Below are 18,437 nucleotides of genomic sequence, written 5' to 3'. Positions count from 1 at the left end.
GCGCAGAGCCCCCGCGCCGCATCCTCCCCCTGCACTATCGCGGCTGCCCGGGTTGAGCACAGCCCACCCTTCCTGTAAATGCTCACAACTGCTGCGGCGTTTCTTAGAAAAGGGCCGAGTTGGTCCGGCGCTGCTCGGTGTGCCGATAGCCGCGGCGTTTCCGTCTGCCGCTGGTGATCCCGTCCACCATCACTGTGCCTGCGCTGCAGCTTTCCCTCCTGCTGGCGCCTTCATCCAGCCAAGAGCCGTCAGGTCCATCCGTGTCCTGCACCTCTAGGAGGAGGGAGATGGGAGACCCGAAGTCAGTAGCTTAGAATGGTTTGGGTTATGAGGGACCTTGAATGTTCCAGTCGCAGTAGGCAAGTTTCCCTTCTCCCAGACAAGAACAGCAGGGTTGGGTTGGAGATGATGGATGTTTTATTACTTGTCTAGCCGTTCCTGCTGCTTTTACATCATAGAATCATTAAGGTCAGAAAAGACCCAAGTCCAACCCCAGCACACCAAGCCCACTGGCCACATCTCTCAGTGCCCACATCTTGAACACCTCCAGCGATGGTGACCCCACCACCTTCCTGGGCAGCCTGTGAAAATGCATCACCGCTCCTTCTGAGAAGAAGTGAATCCTAACCTCCAACCTCACAAGAGCAAAAACCAAAAAGGATGAAACAGGAGCAGGACAAGTCTTCATGCCATCCAATTCTGAGATCTGGGGCTGAACGGACAGCTGCAGACTTGCAGAGGGTCAGCACTCAACACACCTTTGCCTTCCCATATCCAGCCACGGTGCTCGGCCACAGCAAAGGCAACAAACTCTCTTTATCGCATCACTTCCTGGAAATGGGAGGTGAGCAGCAGCCAGACGTGCTGGAAACGCACATGCGGGCTCGGAGGTGGCACCTTTGGGCCCTTCTGGGCACAGTGAGTCACAGGAGCTATTTTAAACCCCCGCCTTAGGATGAGAGGAATGAGCAGCAGGTCCCACGGCTCCCTGGTAATGAAGCACTGTGAGCACTGATCTCTCAGCGCTTTGCCAAAGTCCTGTGGGCAACAGCATCATTTCCATGGGGTGTGTGGGGAAACTGAGGCACGGCACACTGGCTTGCTGGAGACATTTTGTGGCAGAGCTTAAGAGCAGGGCTCAGCCTTTTCCTGCCCTATCACTCCCACAAGGGAAATGTCAGCCAGGAGAAAGTGCGCAGCAAGAGGCTCCTGGGTTTATTTGTGGGTGCCAGGAGCTTGCAGCCAACGAGCAAGATGAGACCACAGGCAGCAGTGTCCCAGCAGCATAAGCACCTTTCTTTGGGTGGGACTGGCCATCAAGCGATGTCCCCAAGTCCCCCAGGTACGGGAGCTGAGGGCAAAGCCCTGAACTCATCTCAACCCTGGCAAAAATGAACAAAGTGGGGGGAGACGGCCCTTCCCAGAGCTCTGGAAAAACCCCGTGCTGTGACCCCAGGTGCAGGTTTCAGGCACCTGAAGCCTTGTGGGTTTTGCACCAACCTTACCAACATGGAGCCCGAGCTGATGCTGCCTCCGTGACACACTGAAACTGCATCACTGGGCTGAGAGTTGGTGGGGGTTTTTGCAAGGAAGAAACACTCTATTCACCATATTAAAAAAACACCAAAACAAAACAAAAAACCAAAAAACCCACACACCGCAAAACCTTTCCAGTGTGTAAAGCTGAGTCAAATTTAGCAACTTCAGCTAAAGAAAAATATTTGTAAGGGGGTAATCAGAGTGTTTTTCATCCTTTTCCAAGCTTTTCCCCTTCCTCCAGGGTAATTTTTCATGTTTTTAATCACTGTGTTTGTTACAGTTAGGAGGGTGTTAAGCGACTCGAAAACTGAAACAGCTCTCGTTTCAAACCCAAGCAGCCAGTTCAGTTAACCTGAAATGACACACAGGCACACATCAGCGTTTGAAGGGAGAGCGGGTTGCAGGAACAGAGATCTCACCCCACTGGGAAGGCTGTGAGAAAAACAGAAGCAGCAAAATGTCATTTCAGGTCAACCCACGCTGAAATTCTTCAGACTTTCCCCCCACAGGAGCGCAGGCAGGGCCTGCACACAGCAGTGGTGACCCCAACGGAAACTGCCCCGTGCTTGCAACCTGCCCCGGGCCACTGCTCATAGCCTGTTCTTGCTGCACATGTGCACGGGTAGAGGAGGGCCCACGCCTGCTTGAATGTACGTAATCCTCCCTAAGCAGGTGATCTGGATGGCTTTGGCTCAGGTTGGTTGCTGTTGCCAGCAAAAAGCTAAGATGCTTGGATTTTGTCCTCGGCATCCTTTCATCCCCCATCCCTTCTTTTGGGGCAGAATGGAGCTGATGAGCACCTCCCCATGCTTTCTTCTCCAGGGTGTTTCCAAACTCTGATAAAGCCAGGGAAAGAATGAACCACGCGAAGACGACCTGTGAATCGCCATCGAAAAGCAGGAGGGAGATTTCTGAGAAAGACTGATAGCTCTGGCTGGGGAGAGACAGCAAAGCAAACCCACCCTGCGCAGGTGGAGGGGACAACAGCACCGGAAGGGGCTTTGCAGCACCGGAAGAATCTGTGCCACGCTCAGCCTCTCCCTGACACCCCGGACACTTTCCATTTCCCGGTGTAACAACGCTGGGCTTCCAAACTTCCCACCACCAGCTTGCGTGTCCTCGCGGACACCACCCCCGCTCTGTGCACGTGCCTCAAAGCGGGTCGGGACCGCAGAAAATCCCACGTCAGATCCTTCACAGATCCCCGAGTCCAACCCCACGCACCCTATGGCTGAGCGCCGTCCTAACGCTGCAGAGCTGCGCCGTGCCCGCTGAGGCAGAGCCTTTCCCTCGCACCCAAACTTGCACACATCTCGTAGACACGCTGCGACCACGAGCTCCGTGCGCGGCGCACGGCGGAGCGCCCCGCGGCCCAGTGCCCGCAGCACCGCCCGGCCCGCTGACGGAGGGCAGCGATCCGCAGCTGGGAGCCTCGACGCGCTCTTATTTTTTACCAGCCCGAAGTTTCCTTTCTCCGCTTCAGCCTCGGGACGGGAAAAGGAACCGATTCTCCTCTCAGCTTTCGATCTCGCTCGGAACTGAAAGCTGCCGGACCCGAAACGTCCCCGCATCCCGCGCGGGAGCAGCGAGCAGAGCGGAGCCGGGTTCCAGCAGCGCGGGGTGCGGAGCTGTGCCGCCCTCTGCTGTCCTCCAGAAACTGATTTTGTACAGAAATAGGCCGCTTTGGCACAGAAACATGCGCTTTTTTACACAGAAACGTGCGCTTTTTTACACAGAAACGCGCGCTTTTGTGCAGAATTATGCGTTTTTCTCCCCCTTTTGGAGCACCCCCATCGCTCGAAGGGCCCCACGAGGGGTTCCAGGAGGCGGCTCTGCGGCCACCCGGCGGCCGTTCGCTGAGCGTGCGGTGACGGCGCTCCGGACCTCGGGGACAACGCAGGGCCGTCGGGGCTGGAAACGGCCCGAAATCCTCGGCGCTGCCCCGGCGACCATAGCAGCCGCGCAGAAGGCCCGCCGTTCGTTCCGCCACCGCCCCCCGCTGTCCCCTGGTTTTAACCCGCTGCCCCCCGCCTCCTCCCGATGGTTTCGCCCTCAGAAATCAGGTGCCCGCCAGGCACATTTCCTCCCGCGCTACGAGATTGGCCCTTCCCGCTCAGGGCGGTGCTAAACGCTCCTCGCCCTCCCTTTCGTGAGGTGGGTGGGTTTTCCCGTCTTACCCCCCGGTGCTAATGGAGCGCTCCCGCTCCCCCCCTCACACGGGGCGGAATGGTCTCTCCCTATGCCCGCAGTCCCACCCCAGCCCTCCTCCGCCGTGACGTCACGCCATCTCCCACTTCCTATTGGCTGAGCCGCCGGGCCTGGAGCATAGCGGCCAATGGCGACGCTCTCCCCGCCCTCATCCAAGATGGCGCCGCCAGGGGCCACGGGTGGGCAGTGGTGAGGCGGCCTGGGTGTGGGGGGGGCGCGCCGCCTTCTCCGCGCTCCGCCGCTGCGCCGCGGGGCCGGCCGGCCCGGTGGGCCCGCTGTCTGGCTGGCCGCCGGGCCCGGCCCTGCGTAGCTCCGTTATGGCGGCTGAGAGCGGGCGGCAGTTCTGGAAGCGGAGCGCCAAGCTGCCGGGCAGGTGAGCCGGGCCCGGTCCGGGCGGGTAACGACCCCGGGGCTGGGGGCTCGTGAGGGGGGCTGGGCTCCCTGGGGCCACCCTGGCTGCGGGGGCCACGTGTGTGTCCCGCGCGTGGCCGGAGCCCCGCGGGCTGTAGTGGAGGAACGGGTTCGAGTCTTCGGCGATTCGCCCCGTGTGGAGCCTTTGGGGGTGCCGCTCTCCCGATTGAGGCCGCGCTGGGGGCCCCGGGCTGTGGCCGCTCCCCTCCTGCTGCGGCCTTCGTGGCGGTGGAGGAAAAGCAGCGGCGCCCGGTAGGAAGCGGGCCTCGGGTAGGAAGTTGCGGGGGGGGGGGGGAAGAGGGGCGAGGAAGGTTCCTGAGCGGCCGTGTGAGCAGAGCAGAGCACCCCTTGGGGACGCCCGCAGTTCTGGTCCTCCCTTGCACCTCGTTTACGCTCAGTAGTCTCGTCTGCAGCTTGCCCTTCTCCTCCTGGTGCTCTTAGCCGGTTGCGGGGGCGATTAGGTTTGGGATTGCCTCTGAAAAATTCCCTCTCAGCTCGGTCTGCAGTGCAGCTGTGGGGCTCCGCTGTGCCTTTGCCTTTGGGGCCTTTTCAAAGCAGATGGAGGGAACCGACGAGCCGTCCCAGCTCAGCGGATTCCCCATAGGCTCATCCTTTGTTATTCAGGGGACGTGGTGCTGATGGTTGCACTTGGTGATCTTGGAGGTCTTTTCCAACCGTAATGATTCTGTGACATCCGTTGGACTGGAGAGGCAGCCTAAGTTTGTGGCAACTAAAGAGAAAGCACTTGAGTACTGTGCATCCCTCCTCTCTCTCCTGTGGGAGGATGGTGCTGTGCGGTCCCCAGGTTGCTCTGCGTCCCTGCGATCCCATCCCTGGATGTTGTGCTGGGCTCTGGTGCCAGCACCTCTCTTGCACAGATGATGACTTTAGAGCCAGCTTGGAAAGCTCAAACCAGGTGAACCGGTCTGGGAGGCAGTTCCTGCACAGACAATGCGCTCCACATCAAGGCTTGTCAGAGCTCTCCCCTCCTAACAGACAATGGAAAATACCCTGTCCTGTGTTGTGGAGGAAGCTCGTTACCAGTTCCGTATGCTCTGTGTGCCAGTCCTTTCCAGAAATTCTTACTAATAAATTGTTTCATGTCTCCGGGGCTGCCTTGCATCTTTTGCACTGGGAGTTCTCAACCTTGGGATTCTTTTGGGGTGTGCTGGCAGGTTGGTCTGGTGTGTTGTCCTGTGTGATGCATTGTTTATTTCCTGCCATATAGAGTTGAGTAGTAAGGCATCAGTGTGTGTGTTGTTTAAATGCTCTTTTAAAAAAGGGAGAAGCTGAGAGAGTCTGCTGGGAATAAAACATCTTCAGTCTCTGCAGTTGCCCTAACATGCTGAAGATGTGCTGCAGTGCCCATAACCTGAGCCCTGCCACGATCTGCCCGTAAGAGGTGTAACGCAGGTTCCACAGCAGAGCTCAGGCACAGATTGCATCAGGCACTGGGTAGGGAGGTGATGGGAAGTACCTTGTCCCACCGAGCTCTAAAGTAGGACAGGGGACTTGTGCTGTCAGTCTGGGAGCACAGCATCAGCACAGGTCTCAACTCCTGACTCGGTGGTATTTGCTAACACATGGTGCTTGCCGTGAGCTTTCCATGTGTGCAAAAGTCAGAGTTAAGCTTGGAGACAGCCAGTTCATCTAAATGATGCACTAGGGAGAGCCAGGCGAGTGAATAAATGAAGTATTTACTGGTTGCCATTTGCTGCCCTGCCTCTGTTTTCTGAGCTGTAGCAGTGGGATCTGCTGATGCAGCTTTGTGAGGCACTTTAAGATGCGCTGAGAGTCAGTGATGGGCTGAGCTGGAGGAGCAGGATCAGGCACTGAGTCTGCTCAGGTTCTGTGGTGCAAAGTTGCCATCTGGCAGCTGTGAAGGTGTGTGCATGTCTCAGGTCACCTGTTGCATGTCTCGGAGTATTTGCTCTGCTTCCTTTCCAGCTTGCTTTTTATGTACATGTATATATTTATATACAAACGTATGTGGGATGGTGGTACTCAGCTGTACCTGTCACCTTCAGCTGCCTGTGTGGGAGCTCCAGCAGATGTGCTGTGCAATGGATCAGCCTGGGATGCTTCACCTGTGGGAGCCTGGGCTCTTCACAGAAGATCTGCCTGGGATGGAACACTGCTGTTGTGTCAGCCGTTAGCTGCAGCAGCATCCGATTGCTTCAGAGCATCAGGAAGGGATTTCTTCATGCACTGCTGGCTCCCGCATCCCCTATTCTGACTGTTCATTTTGCTGATGAGCATCACACAGACCCACGTGTGGTTTTCGTCCCTTCATGTGGGAGTCAGGTCATGTACCTGTTGGTAGCATGTGGATGTTCCTGGGCAATGCTGGTCCCCTCACAGGGAAGAGCAGTGCTGTGACTGTTGTTAGAAGGTGTTGTGAGCTTGGAAAGACTCTGCAGGCTCCTCTCCTGTGGGGAGCTGCCATGAGTCATTTGGAAACAGCTTTTTTTAACCCCAATAATCTTTTTGCTCTGCCCACCCGTGAGTTTGCCTCTGTTTAATAGCTGTCCTGACTGCTCAATGCTAATTACTCAGAAGACTCTTTGCTAGCCCTGACTGGAGGTGTGCCAACACAGGGAGCCTTTCAGCACTTCCAGCAGCCGCCCTTTGCAGCTAGAGCCCACCCCTCTTTGGCCTCTCTGTGTTGTGGCTGTTCCCAGCCTCTGCCCTGGGTCTCCATGCCTCTCCCTTCCAGATGGACCTGTTGCTGTCACTTCCCTGGCACCCACTTGTCCTTTGCTGGCTCTCCAACTGCACCAGGCTGTGATCTTCCCCCTGCCACAGCCAGACTCCATCTGAGGCTCCCGGAAAGCCCCAGTGACCTGAGGGAAGCCTGTCCTTTGTGTGCCAGCTCTGAATCTGCCCTTGTCTCTGCCGTGGGATGTGGGGCTGTGCTGTGTAGTGGGGCTGCAGAGGGCTGGTTGTGTCCAGAGCTCCAAGTGTGACTTTTGGGGTGGCACGGCTGTGAATAGTTTCCCAAACTGAAGTAATAACTGAGGATCTCTGTCTCACTTCCCCAGCCTGCAAAACTAGCGATGAGTGGTGTCTGTTAGCTCCTTTTTGAGGCAGTGCTCCCCTGCAGTGCCAACAGCCCCCGGGCTCTCTGTGCCCTGGAGCACTTGCCCAGCTCCACAGGGGCTGAGCCATGACTTGTTCCAGACCACATAGGAAGTGGTTGGTTAAGCTGGGATTTGGACCTGCATCAAACCTTGTACTGGAGGCAGCTTTGTTGTAACGTTGGCTGCAAGCCTGAGTGCCAGTGTGGGGCAAACCCTCAGTGCTGAGGAGTCCCAGTGTTGCTGGATAGAGTCCTTCCCTATTGTGGAGGGCTCAGAGGTGTGGATTCTCTAACCCAGACAACTTTTGGATGAAAAAGAGAATGAATGTCAGTGCTTGTGGCAGGTGGCTGAAATGAGCAGAGAGCAGATCTCTGCTCGAGGAAGCACATCCCAATTCAGGCTGGAAAGAGCCTAGGAATTTAAACAAAGCTTCTCTTTGCTGCTGCAAAGAACAAATCTTCAGCTAATTGTGGCTCTTTAGATCTAAGGTTTTGAAGGCAGAAGCTTACAGGATTTGATTTTGGTCTGTATTTGGATCCCAACAGTGTGCAAGAGGTGTTACCCCAGTCCAGGCTGAGCAGACCATCCGTGGGTGCCCTGAGATATTTTGCACTGTCTCTTTCTTTTTCCCTCCCTGCAGCATTCAGCCTGTCTATGGAGCACAGCATCCTCCACTGGATTCCCGCCTCACCAAAAAGTAAGTGCAGTTTGTCTCCTGGAGGCACAGCCTGTGTGCTTTGCTTTTCTTTCTCTTTCTTTCTTTCTTTCTTTTTTTGGTTCAGTCTTGGTAGAAGTCTCCAGCATCCCTAGCACTGTGATTCCATCCCCTCCTAATTGGACTGGTTCATTTTGCTGGGAATGTAAAAATGATGTAGCAGCTTCGTTCACATTTCCCGAGCAAACTCAGATGGTACCAGGGCAGCCCCACTGTGCATCCCCTGTGTTCTGTGCAGTCTGAGCTCTTCGGTGCAGCTGTGATGTACAAGAAGGGCTGTACAAGGAGTATGGTGCTGTCCTGGGCTCTGTGAAAGTTCACAGGAAAGCTTATCTGCTGCTGCCTTTGTAGCCAGAGATCTGCACTGGGCAAATGTAGGGAGAAGATGCATTCTTTAGCAGTGTTGTTTGCACCTACTGGGTAGGGAAGAGCTGAGGGAAGGGCGAGGTAAAGCAGCGTGGCAGCAGGCAGGGTCAGCAGCACAACCACAGCACCCTTCCCAGCAGGAAGAGGCAGCACTGATCTGCGTGGCCTCCTTGTCCCTATCTCGTGCCGTGCAGCAGTGAACGTTCCTGTCCATGACGCTTCAGCTGGTGGACTTTGACTCCTGCTGCTTAAGGGTAAATGGAAAGGCTCCTCCTGCACCTGAGAAAAGAAACAGCCTGGTCTGTCTGCTGGGAGTGACTACAGCTGTGCCGGGAGCTTCCAGGAGCATAGGCTGGTTCTGGCATGCCTCTCTCCAGGTCACAAGACTTCTTTTTGCATTCATCTGCCTGTTTTCTGTGGGTTAGGAGGAAGCAGAGCTGGAGAAACTGTATGTCTCTCTTGTTTGCCCTTCTGAGCCGAGGAGGCTGGCACCTCTCCAGCTGTTAGCTGGCACTGTGGCTTTCTGTGCCCTGAGATCATACCAGCTTGGGCAGCCTCGAGGAGCTTAGTGCGTGCCCTGGGGTTTTGGAGGTGGAACTAGGAAACCAGGGGAAGCCAGGGACTGCCTGTGTGGAGCAGTGAAGGAAAGCATGTGGATTATCTAGCAGTGCTGCTCTGACATTGTTTCTTTCTGGCTTCCAGCTTCATCAAGGACCGCTCTAAAGCCAACGTGCTGCCTGTGAAAAGTAAGAAGGCCTCCAGCTTTCATGAGTTTGCCCGCAGCACCAGTGATGCCTGGGACATCGGTGATGATGAAGATGAAGACTTCACTTCCTCTTCTTCCTCTTTGCAAACTTTGAACTCTAAAGTGGCCAAGGCCACAGCTGCGCAGGTCCTGGAGAACCACAGCAAAATGCGGGTGAAACCTGAGAGGACCCAGCCTGCTCTCAGTGACGTGCCCACCAACTGCAAGGTCAACAAGTCCAGCAGCGAGGCCCAGCTCTCCAGGATGTCTGGTAAGAGCTGCCTTTAGGAGCAGCTTCTGGAGCTCAATATTGTGGGTACAGACATGTCTGTCTTCCAGGATCCTTGAAGAGAGACAGATTCTGAGGAGTTTTGAAAGTCTATTAAATTCTTGGTCAGCATGTGCTGCTCTTAATCAAGGTCAGGATGAGAACCTGTGGAGGACCTTGCAGTTAGCTTATTCACTCTTTGGGTTGAAGCTCATCGGGGCATATCTGCAAGCTGGTTTTTCTGGGGTTCCCTCAGCTTCCTTCTGCCTCATCTTCTGTCCTTCCCATGTCCTCCCATATCTGATAGGGGAAGGCAGGCAGATATCTTGATGCGGAAGGAAGGAAATGGGGGAAGCGATGGGTTAGCCAGTCCACAGAGATCTGTTGCTGCTTCTCCAAGTGGCCAGCAGTGCTCTGTATGCTGGGGTTGGGCAGGAGAGATGCTGCCTGCTGTGCTGAGCCGAGCCTGTGGCGGTAGTCAGAGGAGCACAGTGGGGTTGAAGAGCTGCTGTCCCCTTCCCGTCCTCACCGCAGTGTCTGATCTGTGCAGAGGAGACCTGTGTGCGGACCCCCCTCCAGAAGCAGCAGTCCCTCCCCCTTCGGCCTGTCATTCCACTTGTTGCCCGAATCTCCGACCAGAATGCGTCGGGTGCTCCCCCCATGACGGTGAGGGAGAAAACCCGCCTGGAGAAATTTCGGCAGCTCCTTTCCAGCCATAACACGGACCTGGGTGAGTGGCGTAATGGGTGCCTGTGGGTGGGGAGGCAGAGGGAAGCCTGCTGCCTCTGTGAAACATGGTTCACTATCTACTCCAGGCTGAAAAAAGATGACTTGTGTGTTGGCAGATGATGACCTCTTCCAGCAGCTGCGTGTTTCCAGTCTGTTTCTGGTCACAAGTGATGGTTGTGGTCACAGGGGGCTGTTAGGCTTTGCATGAGAACTGAGCCCCACAGAGAAGGAACCAGTGGTTAGCATTCTGGCAGCCAGTGCTCCAGTCCCAGTGCTGAGCCAAGTGTCCCCACTCTCCAGCCACAGACCCACATCCCCAGTCACTGCTAATGTGGAGCTCCGTGGAGGCTCAGTGTCTCCAGAGCTTGCAGGAGCAGACTGGGCTTTCCTCTCCTTTTAGGTATAGTGGTGCCTGGACGTGCCTAGGATCTAATCCATTGCCACCACTGTCCGTTTGCAGATGAGCTGAGGAAATGCAGCTGGCCTGGCGTGCCCAGAGAGGTCCGGCCTGTGACATGGCGTCTCCTCTCAGTGAGTACTTGGAGCTGGGATGCAGGAGGCTGGGGGGAATCTGGGGCACTCGTGCGCCTTCATGGGAGCAAATCCGTACGTGGTTTTGCTCATGTTGTACTTGTGGCCAGCCTACCAATGAGCTGTAGGATTTTTCTGGTCAGGGGTTGTAATTGCTATATCTCCTGAGCACAGACCCCAGGCAGGTGCTGGGAATGTGGCTTGTTGTTTCAAGAAACTGAATCCTGTAAAGTTGGATTGTACCAGATTAGAAAAGGCATCAGAGTGTGGGAAAGCCGAAGGCCACAACTACTCTTCCCCTGCTCCACATTCCCCATATCTGCTGCATCCATGTGCACAGCTGCCGGGCAGGACTTTAGAGGTTGGTTTGTGGTGAGGGAATAGGGGCTACCCTGAGGTTTCCTCCTGCAGGGTTATCTCCCTGCAAACATGGAGCGTCGGAAGCTAACCTTACAGCGCAAGCGGGAGGAGTACTTTGGCTTCATCCAGCAGTACTACGACTCCCGGAATGAGGAGCACCATCAGGACACGTACCGACAGGTACCTGCCATCTGCGTGGCTTCCCGGCCCCTTGCCACTGCGTGTTTTTGAGTTGGGGTCATACCAGGACTTCTACCTGTTAGTTGCAGGTAGAAGTTAGTGACAAGTACTGGATTAGGCCTTCCCTAATCCCATCTGAATTGAGCAAATAACTGGATTTCCCAGCCCATCTCTGTCACCAGCCCAGCTCTGAGCGAAGGATGCTGAACTGTGGGTGACTTCCCTGCGCGGCTGTAATTTGTAGCACTCGTAGCACTCGTGTGAGGGGCACTGCAGGGTGGATTCTCTTCTGTCATGTTGAGTTATTGTGTCCCTTAAAAGCACGGCTGATGTATCTGACCCATGCTCTCTTCCAGATTCACATCGACATTCCAAGGACCAACCCACTCATCCCCCTCTTTCAGCAGCCGCTTGTCCAGGAGGTAAGGGGACAGAGTTAGACCGACAGTGTCGTTAGACTGAGTAACTCTGTAGACCAAATGTCCTGGGTGACTCCCAAAACCTTGTCCAGCTGGTCAGGAAATACATGCTCACGCTGCCGGGTCTAGTCCTCAACTTTCTGAAACGCATCAGTCTTGAAGACCAGGGGCTACAAGGTCAGCATTTTTTTCTGGCAAGAATTGGTAATAGTCCTGAAGCTTTTGTTCTGAAACAAATTTGATGAATTTGACACAGAGCAGGACATCAGTTGTGTTTCACTGCAAAAATGCCCCTGCACAAAGCGATGTGTGAGAAAATCACGTAGGGCTGTTGGAGAGGTGGCCAGGAGGTGTGAGCATCTGTTGTCTCGGTGTGTGTGTGGTATGTCAGAGTATGACGTCCTGGGGCTGGCTGGGAGTAATATATGTAGGTTTTGGAGGCTGCTCTGTTGGGTGCTGCGATCTGTGATGTTCTGCTGGGAGCGCTGTGCCGACAGCTGATGGATAAAGAGCACAGGTAACAGCCTTAGCTGTCCACGTGATGTTCAGCAAGATGTGCAGCTCTTGGAAAGTTGGTGTCGGCTCTTCTTCAAGCAGCAGTCTTGATGAGGACTCTGGATTGTCTTGCTCTGGAAAGAGTGGGCTGGCCTTTGTGGGGATCTGTGGATCATGCTGGAATCTCTTAGGACTGGTATCTTCTTATCTTAACCATACTGCTGCAGAAGAGCCTGTCAATGCATGACCTTTGCTCCCTGAGCTTAGCAGTTATGCTTTTCTGCCTCTCCTTTGTGCACGGCTAATGCAGGTACCTGCTTTCCTTCAATTCTTCCCTAGATCTTTGAAAGAATCCTGTTTATATGGGCCATTCGACACCCAGCCAGTGGCTATGTACAGGGAATCAATGACCTGGTCACTCCATTCTTTGTTGTGTTCCTCTCTGAATATGTTGGTAAGTGACGTTCACTGCCTCTTAACCGTAATGCTGTGAAGTGCTGGCATCACCTTGCTGGAGGTGATGTGTTTTCTTTCAGCTCCTGCACCATGCTACAGATGCATCTTATGCATCTCTTAGTGCACCTTTGCTGCCTGGCTGAATTGACTTCAGTTTCATAACCTTGCTGAGCTCTGCAGAAGTTGAAGCAGTAATGATAGATTTGTGTTTGAATGTACTTAGAAGAGCCCACCCTCCTCCAGTCTTGGTGCTGAGGGAGTTTAGGCAGAGCCTTGGTGCCCTGAACTTGAGGTGGTGGGGAGGATCTTGCTCTCAAAGCTTGAATTTGGAGCTCATTCTTGCTCTAGGAGGACAGACTGAAGTATAAAGAGACCCTGTTGAGAATGTAAAATAAACAGTTTAAATAATGATTCCTGTCCTGTGCTGCTAGTGCAGGTGTTTCTGTCAAGCTGAGAGTTTCAGAAACTAAGACTTCTCCCAGCTGCTTTTGGCTTTCTTGTCAGCCAGTTGCTTTTAGCTGGAGAGCAAGTCATTTTCACCCATGGGATTTTCATTCTTTCTCCAGCTCTTGCTGAGTTTTGGAGTTGACATGAACACTGGGGTGCCAAGAGAATGTTTAAGCATAAGGATCATTTTTTCACTGTAAAGAGCAAGGAAAAAGATTTTCTAAGACAGTGACAGAGAAATCCTCTTGGACAAATGATTTAGGATCTGATCCACCGCTTATTGAAGTCCCTGAAAGCCTTCCACTGTCTACCTGAAGCTTTGTAAGCTAGTAGTGGTCCTTGTCTTTTGAGGACACAGGGCTAATCCCCAAGCCATACCGTTGCTCCTCACAGTCCCTCACAGGAGAAAGCAGTTGGGGCTCTACTGCTACCCGGAGCGAATTCCCTGTTCTGGGAAGTAAAGAGTGAGTCAGCTGAGCCAGAAAAGAGCTGGTGTACGTTGGAGCTGCTTTAGGTACTTCGTGTGACTTCTTGCAGTCATGCACCATGTTGGTCATTGGGTTCATGGCTGGGACCTGTCTGACTGGGGCCACACTTCTTCCCATCTTTCAGGCCCCTTTTATCCTTGGAATGTGGCTGCCTTCTGTCACTGAGAGTTGCACTGACCCAAGCAATACCACACATCCTCTTCTGTCTCCAGAGTATGGGACTCAGAGCCAACCTTTAGGTCAGGAGCACGATGTGCTCATGTCTCAGCAGCCATCTAAACCCCACGAAGTGTCACTCAGGAGCTCTGCCAGCCCCCCACCCCCCAAGTCCTTGGGTAACTGTGGCACTGGTGGCAGTGTCCTGGCTGCCCCAGCCTGCCTTGAGTGGCTGTCACTGTGCCACCAGCTCCCTTTCAGAGCCATATGTTGAGTATCTTGTTCCTTTCTACGGGGCCCCTTAATGATGCCGCTGAACAGATGTTTGAGCTGAGCCATGCCCTCTGGAGACTATTTTTATGTTTAGTTTTTTTTCCCCCAAAGCTTCTTGCAGCCCAGGATCTCCTAGCAGTCCTCCTTTGCTGGCAGAGTTGCTATTCTTGTCCCTTTGTCCCTTTGTCCCTGTGAGTACAAGCAGCAGGCTCTTCCCTGTTACCTAGGCTTATTACCACCTCCCTTTCTTTGTCACACTTGTACTGAGCTCATCGTGCCTGGAGCCCTGCAGGGAGCTTTTCTGCACGAGGTGACAGCTGTGTGGCTGAGCCACCAGTACCAGCTGTACACACTTGGCCTCGTTCTGCTCCTTAACCTTGCCCATATTCCTGCTAGGGGGAAGTGATCGAGGAAAGGAGGTGGATATCTGCTAAACAGAGTTTTTGCCTGCCTTTATAATTACCTGGGAACTTGAGGATGGCTGTTGAAGAGCCAGAAGAGGAGTAACTGCTAATTTTGGATGATGACCTGCAGCTGGAAAACAGCCTTGTTACTTTTTCTTAGCAGTGTCAGCACTGCTGGATTTGCCTCTCCTGGTTGTTGGCAGAGCTGCCCTCACCCACAGAGAATGTGCCCTAGGAGCAGACCCATGTCAGAACCTTCATGCATGCACTGCTCTGGCCTCTCAGGAGTGACAGCAGCAGCAGAGACTCTCCTGGTCTCCTGAGCAGCTGGGCTGGGTTCAGATCGTGGTTGCTGAGTATCTTGGGTGCTGGTGCTCTCCTGGCCTGGAGAAGCAGGTCGATGCAGAGGTGTCCTACTTTGTGCTGGGAAAGCTGTTCGTTTCAGCTTGCTGGCAGTTGCATGCAAGGAGTCTTAAAGCCTCTTGGTGTTCCTGTGAACCACCTGGTGCCCTCCATCCCCCTTATTCTCCTCCCTGTCTGTTTTGCAGAAGAGGACGTGGAGAACTTTGATGTGACAAACTTGTCACAGGATGTTTTACGGAGCATCGAAGCTGATAGTTTCTGGTGCATGAGCAAGCTGCTGGATGGGATACAGGTGAGCAACTGGAGCCGCAGAGATGTCTCCCCTTGCCTGATGGAGCAGCACCACTGCCTTGTCACTGTATCCCCTGGAACTAGCGTGTAACTAGCTGGGCCTGCAGCACTCCTAGCATTTAAAATTGGAGTTGTGCCTACGTTTGTTCTCTGACAATGTACCCAGCATTAATGGACATTTGGGCATGATGTGGGGGCAAAATTCCAGGGAAGAAAAGAGCTGCAGCTGTGCAGTGCAGCCAGCACTGTCCCAGCTTCCCAATTACTGGGGACTTCACAGCAGACAGATCCTGGCAATCAGGTGCCGTATGTCCTTGGCTGGTGCAGAGCTGGGGATCTGGTTTTGGTCATTTCCAATTGTTGCAGCTGCTGCTTCTGACTGATGGCCTTTCCCTGCAGGATAACTACACCTTTGCACAGCCAGGGATCCAGAAGAAAGTCAAAGCTCTGGAGGAGCTTGTGAGCCGGATTGATGGTAGGTGACAAGGGAATTTGAATGGGGGAAGACTTCTGTCACAACAGTGAGAGGCTTTCTTTGCAAGTAGGGAGGAACCCTCTGTACAAGGAGTAGATGCTTGCCCACAGTGAGTAGGGGCAGAGCATGGTTGGCCAAAAGGCTCCTGGGGGAGGGATTTCATTGGCAAGGTAGGACGAGGTGAGTGGTGGAGGTGTTTGTGAGACCTCAGCCTTGAAGTACATGTAAGCCATCATGATTTCGACAGTGCCTTATGCAGGAGCTTGGGTGCTGTGATCCACAGGTGTGTAAGTGAATTGTGCTGTTTCAGAGCAGGTACATAATCACTTTAGGAAGTACGAAGTTGAATACCTGCAGTTTGCCTTTCGTTGGATGAACAATCTGCTCATGAGGGAGCTGCCTCTTCGCTGCACAATCCGCCTTTGGGACACCTACCAGGTATGTGCACTTGCTGCCATCCCTTCTTGGCTGCCCTCTGTAGGGCCACCTCCTCGCACAGGGAGGTGAGGCGCCATGCAGCTGGGGAGGTTAGAGGAGCAAAGTGTGGCCTCTGGGGTGTTTATAGACAGCTGAAGGTGACATGGACATGTTTGGAGGAGCTGTGCTCCAGCAGAGCCATAGGAGCTGACCCAGAGTTTTGTCGCCTACAGTCAGAGCCAGAGGGGTTCTCGCATTTCCACCTCTATGTCTGTGCCGCCTTCTTGATCAAGTGGCGGAAGGAGATCCTGGATGAGGAAGACTTCCAGGTGAGTCCCCAGTGTGTGGGGCTAATTCTGGGCAAAAGGGGAGGGAATTGCCTCGGGTGGGAGCCCACAATGGATATGGATATGTGACGGCAGCTCAGCTGTCATCTCAAAACTGGCTCTAAGATCACCCAGTCTCAGGAGTTTTGCTCAGAAGTAACCCGTAGCCTTTGTGCTCAGGGCAGAGGACTGAACGGTTGGACAAATACCAGCTCTTTCCTAGGTTTGAGCTTTGGGCGCAGTGAGTCCTACAGTGGCTGCCTTTTGCTGTCTGATTGTAACACTGGATGGGAGCACCCTTTCTTGCAAGAGGTTTGAGGGCTTCTGAGGGTGTTTCACTTGTTCAGAGTTGACACGAGCACATCTTAATGCTCTCCTGAGCCTTTCAGACCTGCCAGCATGGCGACCCAAAGCTCCTGAATGCTGCTGCCTCTGTTCATTCTGTCCCTGGGCTTCCTCTGGGTCTGTATTTTGCCATCAGCTGCTCCAGTGTGAGCATCTTCTCTTCCAGGGCCTTCTAATGTTGTTACAAAACCTGCCGACGATACACTGGGGCAATGAAGAAATCGGGCTCCTCCTTGCTGAAGCCTACAGACTCAAGTACATGTTTGCAGACGCTCCCAATCATTACCGCCGATAGGTGCCAGGACTCAACTCCCTCCTCTGCCCACCTCCTCCTCCTGGCCCATCTGATCACTGTGGCATTTTGTCATCCACGTCCTCGGATGCTTCAGCTGGGAGCTGCTCTTCGCTGTACAAAGCTCACGTTGACTCAACTCTTCTGCGTGCCTGTCTGCCACTCCACACACCTGGATGTGCCACTCCAACCACTGTCAGTATTTCACTCTGTGCTGGGGGCCTGAGCCAGGGAGAGAAGCTTGAAGGGGCAGGGGACAGCTCTACAGATAACTGAGCTCTCCCAGCCCTGCCTTGGGCTTGTCCAGCTGCTGGTTGCCTTGCTATGCTGTGACACGTTTGCCCACTGCTGCACCTGTGTACACACATGCTTGTGCCTCACATGTGTGTGCTGCCCCGTCTGCTCCCTTCTCTCTTCAGCTGCAGTTTGATCCAGCTCCCAGACAAAAATGCCTTATCAGTGACTGGCTGGAGAACTTCTCTGGGGCTGCAGGGCGAGAAGTTTCTCAGGGCCCAGCTTCATTCCTCAAGCCTTCTGGGATCACGAGGGAGCTGCTCCCACCTGCCCTCTCCTCTCCCTCCTCTTTGCCTTTCTTCAGGTGTGAGACAGCGTGGTGGGCACGGTGGGGTTAACCCCCCCATGTGCTCTGCATGATGCACACCGCAGTGACGAGACGCTCTGATGTGCCATCGGCGTGAGGGCAGCAGGGGGACTTCTGAAACTCCTTGCACAGCCCCCACTCTTCCGAGGCGTTCTGTGTATATTGTGTTCTTGTGTATATGGGTCAGAGATGTACAATATATGTCCTCCATTTGTAGCAGATATGATTTTATATTTATAACGTGGGTCCCTCGTTCTCCCTGTCCTCTCCATGGCCTCCCACCTCCCCTCTGGAAGTGGGGTGAAGTCAGAGCCACGGGTATTTCTGCCCTGACGTGTTTGGAGTGTTGAGTTTGTCAGGAAGGTGTGTGTCAGAAACGTGTATCTCGAGGCTTCCCCTGCAACGAGGAGTGTGGGAGTTGGAAGGGGATGGGAGCTGAGAGCAGGTTGAGGAGATACAGGGTATGGTGCTGCAGGGCACCATGGTGCCAGTGCCACCAGTCGGCTCTTGGGCACCAAAGATCCCCAGTGCGGTGCTGGCTGTGCCTACTGCTCCCTACAGTGCAGATGCATCCTCCGAGAGAACGCAGCCAGAAACCACCCTGGGTTCTTAAATGAAACCAATTGTGAATGTTTTATCAGGCTGGTTTCCTTCTGTCTCCCTCCTGCGGAGGGCTGCAGGGGGGGGGAGAAATATGACCCCCGCATTTCTTGGGGCAGAACATGGAGGTGCCCTGTGGGAAGGGGCAGCAGGGGCTGAGCATGTGAAAAGCAGAGCCTTGTTGCCAATAAAACTCCAGTGTCTCAAGAAACTGCTTTCCTAATCCAGAGTTGCTTTTTTCTTCTTGGGCAGTTAGACTTCTCCTTTATTTCAGTGTGCACCTTCTGTGGTTTCTCTGAGCCAGACCTTTGCTGCTCTTTGGCAGTTTGACATAACTCATTAAAAAAAGAAAAAAATATCAACAGAAGCTCGGGCTGAGCGCAGGACGGGGTGGTCTGGCACCTGCTTGTGTGTGGACTGCACAAAAGCTCCTTCATTGCCCCCAGGGCCTTCGGGT

At 54.1% G+C, this 18,437-nt stretch overlaps 1 protein-coding gene across 5 annotated transcripts in view; it reads left to right on the top strand.

Moving 5' to 3' along the window:
* Positions 1-4,015: 4,015 nt before the first annotated feature.
* Positions 4,016-18,437, top strand: part of TBC1D22B (TBC1 domain family member 22B) — a 15,873-nt gene continuing 1,451 nt past the window's right edge. For 2 of the 5 annotated variants that reach the window (XM_042888023.1, XM_042888022.1), the window contains exons 1-13: positions 4,016-4,120; positions 7,879-7,935; positions 9,022-9,335; positions 9,883-10,062; positions 10,522-10,592; positions 11,004-11,132; positions 11,489-11,554; positions 12,386-12,500; positions 14,819-14,925; positions 15,324-15,399; positions 15,710-15,837; positions 16,050-16,145; positions 16,654-18,435. In XM_042888023.1, coding sequence (XP_042743957.1) covers positions 4,065-4,120; positions 7,879-7,935; positions 9,022-9,335; positions 9,883-10,062; positions 10,522-10,592; positions 11,004-11,132; positions 11,489-11,554; positions 12,386-12,500; positions 14,819-14,925; positions 15,324-15,399; positions 15,710-15,837; positions 16,050-16,145; positions 16,654-16,782 — 1,524 coding nt within the window. In that variant the 5' untranslated portion in view covers positions 4,016-4,064 and the 3' untranslated portion in view covers positions 16,783-18,435. Of the gene's footprint in view, positions 4,121-4,782; positions 7,936-9,021; positions 9,336-9,882; positions 10,063-10,521; positions 10,593-11,003; positions 11,133-11,488; positions 11,555-12,385; positions 12,501-14,818; positions 14,926-15,323; positions 15,400-15,709; positions 15,838-16,049; positions 16,146-16,322; positions 16,366-16,653; positions 18,436-18,437 lie in introns of those variants that run through there. The other 3 variants (XM_042888025.1, XM_042888024.1, XM_042888026.1) reach the window with 3 other exon arrangements.

This window comes from Lagopus leucura, unplaced genomic scaffold (genome assembly GCF_019238085.1).
Source record: "Lagopus leucura isolate 7727_CA_CO unplaced genomic scaffold, USGS_WTPT01 Super-Scaffold_100136, whole genome shotgun sequence".
In the NCBI taxonomy this organism is placed as follows: Eukaryota; Metazoa; Chordata; class Aves; order Galliformes; family Phasianidae; genus Lagopus; species Lagopus leucura.
Note: the sequence above shows the minus strand (reverse complement) of the source record. Positions and strands in the feature narration are given on the sequence as shown.